The sequence below is a fragment of the Lathyrus oleraceus genome, chromosome 4 (genome assembly GCF_024323335.1).
Source record: "Lathyrus oleraceus cultivar Zhongwan6 chromosome 4, CAAS_Psat_ZW6_1.0, whole genome shotgun sequence".
Lineage (NCBI taxonomy): Eukaryota > Viridiplantae > Streptophyta > Magnoliopsida > Fabales > Fabaceae > Lathyrus > Lathyrus oleraceus.
In genome coordinates, this window is record NC_066582.1 from 7,016,118 (window position 1) to 7,029,398 (window position 13,281).

General features: G+C 33.7%; 1 protein-coding gene across 1 annotated transcript; it reads right to left on the reverse strand.

The window, feature by feature from the left end:
- Positions 1-2,237: 2,237 nt before the first annotated feature.
- Positions 2,238-2,845, reverse strand: LOC127138306 (cysteine proteinase inhibitor 5). The gene has a single exon (XM_051064722.1). The coding sequence runs from the start codon at positions 2,710-2,712 to the stop codon at positions 2,362-2,364; it is 351 nt and encodes a 116-aa protein (XP_050920679.1). The 5' UTR covers positions 2,713-2,845; the 3' UTR covers positions 2,238-2,361.
- Between the last annotated feature and the right edge of the window lie 10,436 nt (positions 2,846-13,281).

Sequence of the window (13,281 nt, forward strand, 5' to 3'; positions counted from 1 at the left end):
AAAAAATTAAAAAATAATAGAATCAACTATAAAGTTGTCTTAGTAGAGTAGTAGAAGAAGGTGCATCAAAATGCACTAATCAATGTTACTAATGTATTTTTTTTCTTCTGATTATGTATGTGAGATAAAGTAAGACATGTATGATGGAGATGATTATCAACTTGATCTATTATCAAAATTGGAAGTATTTTAAAAGCAAATTGCTGCCTCAACTCGAGTTCATGCAAATATTAATCCAGTCAGGGTATTACGTGTCGATTTCTGTGGTGAAGATCACGCCAATGGCTATAGTGTATCAAATATTGAAGAGACGTATTATGCAAGAAATCGTCAAGATCCATATCCTTACTTCAACACATAGTATTCATGGTGGGATGGTCATTCAAGTCATAACTAGAGTAGAAATCAATTTCAAAATCTTAACCAATAAACTCCTCATGATCCCAACCTAGGACATCATCCATTCTAGAAGACAATATGAACCAATTCATCAAGTTTACTCAAAGCAACTTGGAAACTCAATTGAATCTTCAAAATTAAATTGGGCAATTATTAGATCGAATGAACTTCTTAATGGAAATAAGTTAGATAATCCTATGAATGATGAAGTTGAGAGATAAGTCAAAGATGAATGAGGAGTAGTTGATGAAGAAGGACCTGATAAAGAACAAGAAGAAGAAAAATTCATGCCATCATATGAAAAAAATTCTTCTTCTACTTCTTATCACATGTATATAACAACACACTTCAAAATTTTCTTTTTCAACATGGTTCGATTAGTTAAGAATTAATTCAGCTCAAATGTCAGTTCGAGTTCGACACAAACTTTTTTTTAAGCTCAAACTCGACTTGTTATAAGTTCACGAATAATTCAGTTCAATTTGTTAGGTTCAACTCACTTGCTTCATGGACTTAAAAGTCTTTTTTAAGTCTATTTTTAAAAAATATTTATCATTTTAAATTAATATTTTTTTTAACATAAAATAAAAATTATTAGATTGAAATTTAACTTTGTCTCAAATCTATTGACTCAAAAACTACACAATTTTCAAGAAATGCATTTGAAAATCTAATTCAAAAACTACTCAATTAAAGTTTAAATTTGTTTCAAAAATCCACAACTTCTTCTAAATATTTAGGAACCTTACAAATTTAACAAAATAGTAATCAAAAATTACTAAAAAATGATATATTTCCATCACACAATGATTACACAACTTACAACCTTCATTACCCATGTTATTTTAACAAATGACGGTTCCAATAAAGACGACTCTAAATGCAATTGTCTTTTGAAGTAAATCTTTAAATTTACTCTTAAAGATTATATAACTCTTCATATATAAAATCAAATTGATTCATGAACCTAACAAATTAAACTATGAGTCTATTTGGTAAGATAAAAAAAAAGCTTTTAACTTTTAGCTTTTAGCTTTTCAACCCACATTAATGAAAAAACTATGTTTGTTAAGTGTCTTTTAGCTTTTAACTTATAGCTTTTTTACTAGCTTTTAGATTTTTTTTTTCAAAAGCTATTTAAAGTAGCTTTTGAGGTTGTGACTTTTTCTTCCATTTATACCTTTATTATTTTAACAAAAACCTATTCTTGTCAATTTTCAAGATGAAAGATGAGGCAATGTTTAATGTCTTTAAGTATCTAAATTATATAATGGATTTCAAAATAGTGTATCGGTCCATCCGATCAAAATCGGACAACCAATAATTTTAAAAAATTTAATCAATTTTTCTGAACCGTTCAATCGAAATCAAACAGTCACTATTATTTTAACTGCGAATATGTAGGAGAAGCTTGACTACAGTGGAATTCAATTTCATTTTATTTTGAACCATTGGCATTATTGATTAGCACAAATAGAATACTAACAAAAGAAAGAAGTTGCTAGCGAGGGGATGCTTTTGGACTAAGAAACAAGTTTTGCATTCTAAATTATCAGAACAATCTCAAAAGTAATTGAAATTACATAATGTATTAAAAAGGAAACAACAGGAATCCAAGCACAAGTTATGCCTAGGTTCAACAAATGTATGTCAAATTACATCTGCATAAGTCATTAAAGAAACAAAGACATTGAAATGCATTGTAATTATAAAAAAATTTAAAACCATTCATTTTTTAAACGGTCAACTAAATTAAAAATAAAATAAAATAGACTAATTAATCCCTCCTTATTAGAAATCAGCCAAAATAGAAAGAAAGAAAAACTGAAGAGTAGTAATGAACTTGTATTTTTGAAGACATAAAATTTTATTTATATAAATAATGACAATAATAATTCATTACATAACAGGGGAATGATGCTATAAAGAGATAAGCGCAACATTTTAATAATTTTCTATAATTTAAGCTTGTGCAGGTTCAAACGAAGTGAGGTTACGGAAGTGAAGCCATAACTTCTCATACACAACAGCTTCATAGATCTTTGAAACGGAACCTTCGCCGGCGGAGAGAGTGAGGTGGTAGTTAGTCCCTGCAACAACCTGAGATTCACCTTTGATTACCTTATTAAGCTTCAGTTTCGCACCACTTTGCTTGTCGTACTGAGTGACGGCGAAATTAGCGATTTCGATGACGTGAGAATCGTTGATGTCTTCGATGGGGCTATAACCACCAGCCTGCGGCGAAGATAGTTTCCTTGCAGATACAGAGGCTATTAGAAGAAGGGTGAGAAGAATTAGGGTTTGAAATTTCATGATTGCTCTTTTTTTAAGCTTCGGAGATGTGTTGTGTTGTTTTGAGCAGTTAGCCTTTAGACGGTCATTTATATATTGATAGATATAGATTGCTTGCAAGCACAAGTAAGTTACTGTTTCAAGATCACATTAAGTGAAGTTGTTGGAAAGTAGTATAAGTTATGCTTTGCTATAGCCCACAGATTAAAATTATTAGGGGGGTTAGATCCATGAGCTGCAGTTATGCCTAAGCAAATATAATAACTTTTCACATGCCATTTTGTTAATTTTATTTTTGATGTGAGGAATTCATTAGTGATTAACGTTACATCGATTATGGGATATGAAGGAAGGGGATCTCCTAGTCTCTTTCCTTTTCTGGTGGGTGATGGAAGGGTTAGGTGGTTTGATCGGTATGACAATAGTTTTAGGATAGGAGTTTTTGATTTGGTGGGTGATGGAAGGGTTAGGTGGTTTGATCGGTATGACAATAGTTTTAGGATAGGAGTTTTTGATTTGGTTGTTTCTTATCTTCAGTATGTAGATAATACTCTTATCTTAGCACAATTTTATACTGAGAACCTCTGAACTTTAAATGATATTCTTAGGAGTTTTGAGTTAGTTTTTGATCTTTGGGTGAATTTTTCTTAGAATGGTCTGATAGGGATAATGTGAATTCTGATTTTTTTGATCTCCGCTAGCGACTTTCTTCACTATGACTAAAGACTCTTTCCTTCAAATATTTTGGGTTTCCTCTAGGGGATATCCCTAGTAGAGAGATTACTTAGGACCCCTTTATTAACTTGTTTTCTAAAAGGCTTAACTCATAGAAGTATATGTATGCTAGCTTGGGGTCGGGTGGGTTTTTCTTAATTATGTGCTTAATGTTATCCTTATATTTTTCTTGTCTTACTTGAAAATTCTTGTAAAGGTTTGGAGGTAAATAGTTCAAATTCAAAGAAGATTTTTGTGAGGAGTTGTTAAAGGAGGTTCTAAAATCTCTTGGATCAGTTGGAATGATATTTGTAAGCCTACGAGTCAAAGTGGCTTAGGGGTTATAGATATTCACTTAGTCAATTTAGCTTTTCTATCTAAGTGGAGGTGACGTCTTATCTCTGGTAACTCTGGCTTTTGGAGAGATATCCTTATTGCTCGTTTTGGTGCCTCTAACATCTCCTCTCTAAGGGGTGGTGGAGAATTGGGCTTCCACTTTTCCTCATCAGTCTGGAAAGTGGTTTCTCTGTTGGGTTCTAATCAGGTAGATTCTTTTGATTGATTTGTAAACAGTATTTCTAGGAAGGTCATAACATGTTTTTAGATGTCTTTTTGGAATAACATGTGATTTGGGAGTGTTCCCTTAAGGGTAGATTTCCTAGGTTATTCTTCATAACTAACTATCTTAGGGGGGGGGGGGGATGAGTATGTGGGTTGATGAGACTTTAGTTTGGGATTTACATGGAAGAGGCTTTTTTTTGTTTGTGAGGAACCTTTTGTGATTGATTTCTCGTCGGTCATTCTAGAACATACTTTTTTCTTGGAAAAAGACACGTGGATCAAGAAGTTAGTGAGGGATGTCATTTTCTCGGTGTCTTCTGCGTATCATTCTCTTCTAGCTTCTTCTTTTTCTTCAAACAACACCTCTTCCACAAGTAATTTGTCTCTCATCCATATTTAGGGTAGTTGGCAACCTTCTGAGGTGATAGTTTTCACTAGGTATCTCGTATGTGATAGATTCCCCTCTTGATAGAATTTATTGAATAGAAAGTTGATGACTGACCCTGGTCTTATTTTGTGTTTGTTGAGAATGTATCAAGTGTGAGTAGTGTGGATAATAGTCCCACATTGGTTGTAATGTGGAGACTTGAGCATTTATAAGTGAGAGAATCCACACACCTATCACCTTAAGGTTTTAGGTGAATATGTGGTGTGTCTCTCACAAAGATGTTGCTCTAGAAAAAGAAGTCACATTATGTTCAATGCTCTATAGTGAAAAAAAAAACTCCCCCAACAAATGGTATCAGAGCCTGGTTTCAGAAAGGGACCGGGTTACTTGTATCGAAAGTCAACGACGCCAGTGTGGTGAATAAGAAATGTTCCGTTGAAGAGTATCAACGGCGCCAGTGTGGTGAATAAGAAACGTTTCGTGCAGTACAAGAATTTGTGAAAGTAAGAAGAGCTTTCGCTTGAGGGGGAGCATTGTGGACTCACACTTAAGGGGGAGTGTTGAGAATGTATCAAGTGTGAGTAGTGTGGATAATAGTCCCACATTGGTTGGTAATGTGGAGACTTGAGCATTTATAAGTGAGAGAACCCACTCACCTATCACCTTAAGGTTTTAGGTGAATATGTGGTGTGTCTCTCACAAAGGTGTTGCTCTAGAAAAAGAAGTCACATTATGTTCAATGCTCTCTAGTGAAAAAAAACTCCCCCAATAGTGTTTGTTGTCATACCCTAATTTAGTTCAGGCATTTTAAACTTTCATGCATCCAACTTTATTTTATTTTTCTTAGAATAAAATTTCGGTTTTACATACAGACCGGTGGAATCGATTTATTGACCACGCGTAAAATCAGTAAATAGTTTTTTCAACTTGGTCTGTCATTATCTATTTTATTGATCTACGTCATGCATAGTTTAATCTAGTGTGCTCGATTTATTTTTCCGCGTCTTCAGGCGGTCGAATTTTGATTTGTTCGAGCCTTTTCATCCGGATATTTTTTACTACGAGATTTGATCTGTGACTATCTATTTTACATAACTTTATTTTTTCGCGCGTTTTTGGGCTCAATTTTTATTCATTTTTTTATCAAAATGTCAAGAGAAAATAAATAGAGACAAATAAATAATTATTTGATTTTTATTTGTTTTTATTATAAAGATTTGAATTTTATTTCATTTAATTGTTTAAAACTCATTTTTTTTATTGAAAATATCCAAGTGCTTTTTTAGTATTCCGTTAAATTTGTTAAGCGCTAATTTTTTTACTATGAAAACTCTCATGGGCTATTAGATCAAAATAATCAATGACACACAATCAATACATCTCATTTCACTTGGATCCTTCTTATTTCATTTGAAAATTCAAAAGAAAATCAAAAATTAAAACAAGGCTGATAGAAAAAGCTTTCCCTCCATTCACATGACAAAAGGGATAAGTGGCACCCCTCAATTGATCCTCATCTCTTTCCAATTAAAAGAAAAAGGGAACAAGTTTTTTTTTAAAAGGGTGAGGAAGGAATGTGTGAGGGGGAGGAATATACACATCTTATTTTGGTTACACATATAAGACTTTCCCATGCTAATCAAAGAGGAAAACACATAGTAACAAAAAAAAACACTTTTTATTTTTTACTTACCCTCATTTTTTTCGGTTTCCTTTCTCTCTCATGGTTGAAGATACCTCTCTCTTCCTGCATCATCATAACAAACTCCTTCTTCCACCAACTTCTAGATCACAAACAAAAATCCACTCCCTCACTAACTTTAAATAAACTGACACATGCCCCAAATTTGTCCTACCATTTATTTATCTTTGTTAAACTTTGGTATTTCTTTAGTTCTAATCTAATTCATTTGTATCAGCATATCATGACATTTCCATTTGATCAAAATATCCTATCTATGGTTCATATTCATCAGGATATCATGACATTTGATTTGATCATAGTATTTTTTTTTGTTCGTTTGCATTTTTTATCCACATCTATAATAGGCCATTTGGCCTATGGCCATGGCCATAGTCCTTCATAACTAGATTTTTTTCTTCTTAATTGCATATGATCATGAGTGGTAGGTTTTAATTGTGGTTTTCATTCATCCATTTTTGCATTTGTATACATGATACATTTATTTTAAAATCTAAACAAAAATGAATATTTGAGTTAGGTTTTTTCTTTTTTTATTTGAATTAAATTGTGACTTGCATTTGTATAAATATTCAATTTAATGGGTTATAAGCATACAAATGAAGCGTATTTTCCATTTCATTTTAATTGAAATATAAAAAAAATGAGTTTTTTTGTTAATTGATAAGTACATACATCTACTTGTTTATATCACTTTATAAATACAAAAAACGTAAGTAAAAAAAAAGAGTAAAAGAATTTAAAAAAATAGAGATTCCAATGTTGAGGAAGATCCCAACATGAGGCCCCATGATCCTTGTCACTCCTCTTCGCATCCTCATTGACATCATTATATCATTTACATGCATCACATACGTGGGCAAAAGATCAAATATACAACACTGCAGAATTCATGACCAACACACCCACAAACCATTCATATGAAATTAAACAAAAGGGAAGCAAGGAATCATACATACATCACTCTATTCTATCACATACATATCATTTCACACACAAAAAAAGTCAAGTGAACAAAAGCCAAAGCAATGAAAATTCGTTTCCATCATACATAACCATCAATTATCAAATTCACACATCACATCATCTCATTATTACTAACAAAATGAATTGATCAATTAAGCAAACAAATGTTGGAAATCCCCCAAAACCTATGGAGAATTTCAATCAATCTTAATGAATAAGATTGTTATTATCCACACAATAGCAATGAAAAGAGAAGAACAATGGAGAAAGAAAGAGTGTAAAGAACGATGAAGGAGAAGAAGAATTAAATTCTGCAGAGTTTCTCTCTGCCCACAAACTGTGGAAAACTTCTTATTCACTTTGCAACTGCAAAATACTATGAATTACAATGTTATGAATATTCTATTCACCTCTTACAAAAATAAGGGTTACTCCCTCTATTTATAGATTTAGGTTAACTTGGACCTCAAGCCAAAACCCAAAACCATAAAAGCCCAAAATAGCTAATACTACTAAAATAGGCATAAGTCAAAATCATGTGTGAAGCAACATGATTTGACACTTCGACACACTAACACAACTCGACACACTAGGTGGTTCGATACTTCCTTGCTCTGTCGAGCAACGTGCTTCGACACAAGGAATTACAATTCAACACATTACCTAATTCATTGTGTCTAAGCTATCTACATTCATCATATCTCTTAGTCTTCTGAACACTTCGACCTGCACTCCCTTCATCATGATGTCTGCAATCTGATTCTCATTTATGTAGTGTTCCACATTCATCTTTCCATCTGCTACTTGCTCTCGAAGATAACAGAACCTCATCTCGATGTGCTTGCTTCGACCATATGCTATCGGATTCTTTGCCAGATTGATAGCTGGCATGCTGTCAATCTTCATGGTAATTGCTTCAGGACTCTTCAATGTTATCTCTTCGACCAGATTCACCATCTACGTTGCTTGACATGCACAAAGAGAAGCAGTTATGTATTCTGCTTCGCACGACGATAATGCCACTACTGGCTCCTTTCTCAAACTCCAAGCAACTGGTGCACCACCTAGCATAAACACATAACCCGCTGTGGATTTTGGATCCTCAACATCACTACACCAACTTGAGTCGGTGTATCCCACTAATTTGCATTCTTTTCCTTCATCATCTGCAGGAAACAAAATTCCATAGTCGAGAGTTCCTTTTAGATGCCTTAGTATCCTTTTCGTCGCTGCTAGATGTGATACCTTTGGCTTCTGCATGAACCTACTCACCATACCTACACTGTATGCTAAGTCAGTCCTTGTATGACACAGGTATCGAAACTAACCAATAAGTCTTCTATATTGGGTTAGGTCGACATCATCTTCATCTGAATCTTTTGACAGTTGTAATCTGGGCTCAGTTGTCGTCGAAGTTGGGTTGCAATCTTGCATCTCAAATCTCTTGAGTATTTCGCCAGCATACCTTCTTTGGTGCATCATCAACCCTCTACCACTCTTGTAGAATTAGATGCCAAGGAAATATGAAATGTCACCCAGATATGACATTTCGAATTCCTTGTTGAGATCACATTTGAAGTCTTCGATCTCCTTCTTGCAGCTACCTGTTATCAACAGGTCATCGACATAGAGACATAGTATAAACAATTCACTTTTGCTTCTTCTTACATATACTCCATGTTCAGATTTGCACTTCAAAAATTCCTTCTCCCTTAGAAAACCATATATCTTCTTGTTCCAAGCTCTTGGAGCTTGTTTAAGTCCGTACAGGGCTTTATGCAGCCTGTACACCTTTCTTTCTTCGCCATGTTTCACAAACCCAGCTGGTTGTACAACATAAACTTCTTCTTCTAAGGGGCCATTAAGGAATGCACATTTCACATCCATCTGATACATCTTCCAGTTGTTCATGTTTGCTAGACCAACAACCAACCTGATTGTTTCAATCCTAGCAACAGGTGTAAAAACCTCATCAAAGTCGATTCCTTCTTTCTGAAGAAATCCTTTCGCCACAAGTCTTGCCTTGTGTCGAGTCACTTCTCCTTTGGGATTCAACTTCACCTTGTATACCCACTTCACATCGATTGCCTTCTTGTTTTGGGGAAATTCAACAAGTGACCAAATGTTGTTGACTTCGATTGACTTCAGCTCTTCGTCCATTGCTTTCATCCACTTTGAATCTTTCAATGCCTCAGCTGCATTGACAGGTTCGACATTTGCGTAGAAAGCATAATGTACTAGATCACCTTCTTCATTGGCCACATCATCTGATGTAATCACACATTCTTGCAACCTTGCAAGCATGTGTCTTATTCTTTGAGGTCTGCTTGGGCCTACTTCACCTCTACCTTCTTCTTGTCGAACTTCTCTTTCGACTTCACTAGCTAGTTCATCACAAAATATTCTCACTGAATATTTCTTTACATTCTTAGTCCAATCCCACTCCTTAATCTCATCTATGATCACGTCCCTGCTGATCACCACTTGCTTATTCATTGGGTCGAACAACTTGTATCCTTCAGTCGAATGATATCCTATCAGGATCATCTAACTCGACTTGTCATCAAGTTTTCTTCTCAACTGATCTGGCACATGTCTATGTGTTATAGATCCAAACACCCTTAGATGACTCAAGTTAGGCTTGACATCAGACCAACATTTTTCTGGCGTGATTCCTTCTAGCTTCTTCGTCGGACATCTATTCAGGATATATGTCGCAGTCGACACAACTTCTCCCCATAATTTTTTAGGTAGATGCATGCCTTTCAACATACTTCTAACCATATTCATGATGGTTCTATTCTTCCTTTTTGCAACTCCATTCTGCTGTGGAGTGTAGGGTGGCACCACCTCATGCACAATCCCTTCTTTCACACATAATGCAATGAAATCTTTCGACACATATTCTCCACCACCATCAGTTCTCAAAATCTTGATCTTTCGACCGCTTTGTCTTTCGGCAATAGATTTAAACATGGAAAATACGTCGATCACTTCACTTTTCTTCTTGATCAGGTAAGACCATAGTTTTCGACTGAAATCATCTATGAATGTAACAAAGTATTTGTTACCTCCAATTGAATCCACCTGGAGAGGACCACATACATCAGAGTGTATGACTTCAAGAATTTCCTTCGACCTGTTTCGTGCATCCTTACTGAAGTTGTTCTTATGTTGCTTCGCCTGCACGCATTCTTCACACACTTTGTTTGGAATGTCGATTTCTGGTAATCCTGAAACCATATTTCTTCTCTTCAAATCTTTGATTTCTTTGAAATTGAGATGACCAAGTCTATAATGCCATATCCATTCATCTTTGTTGGCTGCTGTTGCAAGACACTTATGCTCCATCACATTTAGTTCAATCTTGAAGGTTCTATTCTGAGACATTAGAGCCTTCAAGATCAACCTTCCATTTGAGTCAAGAACTCTCATCATCTTGTCTTCGATCGACACCTTGTAGCTCTTTTTGACCAACTGCCTTATGCTGAGCAAATTACTCTTCATGCCTGGTATGTACAACACATTTTAAATTACTGACCTCTTGCCATCTTTCCTCATAATCAGAACATTACCAACACCTTCAGCTGCTAGAGTGTTGTCATTTGAAAATTTCACCATGTTCTTCATTGAGGGCTTTATGTTGACAAACCAATATTTTTTTCCAGACATGTGTGATGAGCATCCTGAGTCCAAGTACCACTGGTCCTTGAATCTCTCTTCTTCTCTCGTTGTAACCATCAGCAACGTCTCTTCTTCTTCATGTTTCACTAGCTTTGCATAAGTTTCTTGATTCTTCTGCTTTTTTGGACAATCACTAGAATAGTGACCATACCTTTGACAATTGTAACACTGAATGTGAATCTTGTCTAGCTTTTGACCACCACATCTTCCTCTACCTACAACACCACCTCTTTAGTTTCCTTGGTTCCAAGGTTTTCTCTGATTCGACCAGTTTCTTTCTTGCTGATTTCGAGTAGTCGAATTGTTGTAACCTCATCCGCCTTTGTTGCCATTCCATCTTCCTTTGCCTTTTCTTTCTTTTGCTGATTGAGCCTGCAAAGCCATATCATTCTTCGACTTTCCTACAGCTCTTTCATTCATTCTTTGTTCATGAGATTCAAGCGTCCCTTGAAGCTCTTCCTTTGTTAGTTTTGACAAATCTTTCGACTCTTCTATGGCTACTACCACGTGGTCAAACTTTAGAGCCAACGACCTCAAGATCTTTCCAACAACAGATCTTGATGTCAACACTTCTCCATATACCTTGATTTGATTCACCAGTTTCGTAACCTTGGCGAAAAAATCAGTTATTCTTTTATTGTCTTCCATCTGAAGCAATTCATACGCTCTTTTGTGAGTTTATAACCTCACCTCTTTCACCTTCTCCGTGCCTCCAAACGATTTCTCCAGAATTTCCCATGCTTCTTTCGCTGACTCTGCATCACTAACCTTTTCAAAGTTATGTGCATCAACACATTGACAGATTATAAAGAGAGCTTTATAATCTTTCTTCTTCAATTCTTTATGTGCAATCTTTTCTTGATCTATCGCGGCTTCTGCAAGCATTGTTATTCCTTCCTTCACAAGATCCCAAAGATCTTGATAACAGAACACAACCTTTATCTGCTTGCACCAATTCTCATAATTGTTGTTCTTGAGAATCGAAAGATTTGTTAAAAAATGCTCATTTGGATGATTCGTTGCCATTGTGATTTTCTTCCCACGAATCGATTAACTGGAGCTCTTGATACCAGATGTTGGAAATCCCCTAAAACCTATGGAGAATTTCAATCAATCTTGATGAACAAGATTGTTATTACCCACACAATAGCAATGAAAAGAGAAGAACAATGGAGAAAGAAAGAATGTAAAGAGCGATGAAGGAGAAGAAGAATTAAATTCTGCAGAGTTTCTCTCTGCCCACAAACTGTGGAAAACTTCTTATTCACTTTGCAACTGCAAAATACTATGAATTACAATGTTATGAATACTCTATTCACCTCATTACAAAAATAAGGGTTACTCCCTCTATTTATAGATTTAGGTTAACTTGGACCTCAAGTCAAAGCCCAAAACTATAAAAGCCCAAAATAGATAACACTACTAAAATAGGCATAAGTCGAAATCCTGTGTGAAGCAACATGCTTCGACACTTCTACACACTAACACAACTCGACACACTAGATGATTCGATACTTCCTTCCTCTGTCGAGCAACCTGCTTCGACACAAGAAATTACAATTCAACAATAAACATGTGAGAATCACAATAACATAAATAATACACAACAATCCATTATCCATATATATATATATATATATATATATATATATATATATATATATATATATATATATATATATATATATATATATATATATATATATATATATATATATATATATATATATATATATATATATATATATATATATATATATATATATATATATATATATATATATATATATATATATATATATATATATATATATATATATATTTGCACCTGTATTTTCTTGGTTGAGATTGTTGGGTCTTTCTCGAATCCTAAAGACTCATCATCATATATGCAATCCAATCTCCGACTTTCTGAAGTTGTTGTTTTCCCGATAGAGCTAGATGGATTTCCCTGGGAGTTCTCAAACTTAATGGCTTCGACAACTAATATCTGTTGATATGACAATGGGTTTTATTTTTGTAAAATTAACATTATCATTCAAATATTCTATTGTTTTATATTTTTATAAAACTAACTTGTCATTGGTGCGTTAATTAAAAAAAATTATATTCTATTTTTTTAATATTAGTTATGATGATGTGGATTTATTTTGTTATTTTTAGTTATTTTAAAATCTATGTCATATATTATATTAATTTTCATTTATTTAAATGTTATTAAATTATTAAGAATGTAAGAATTAAGAAAATAATATATATTTCAATTTAATAAAAAATAATTTATAATTTTTGTGTTCTTAATAATTTAATAATATTAAAATAATTAAAAATTAAAATGATATATGATTTGAATTTTAAAATGATTAAAAATAAAAAATAAATCCACATTACCATAACTGACATAAAAAAAGGTAATTATTGCATCAATTAGACATATTTTATATGACAATTTAGTTTTACAATCATGATCTAAAATGATATAATTTTTATATGATAATGTTAATTTTATAAAAAATAATTTTACAAGATCTAAAACAATAATAAAATATTCGTATGAAAAAAAAAATTCAAAAAC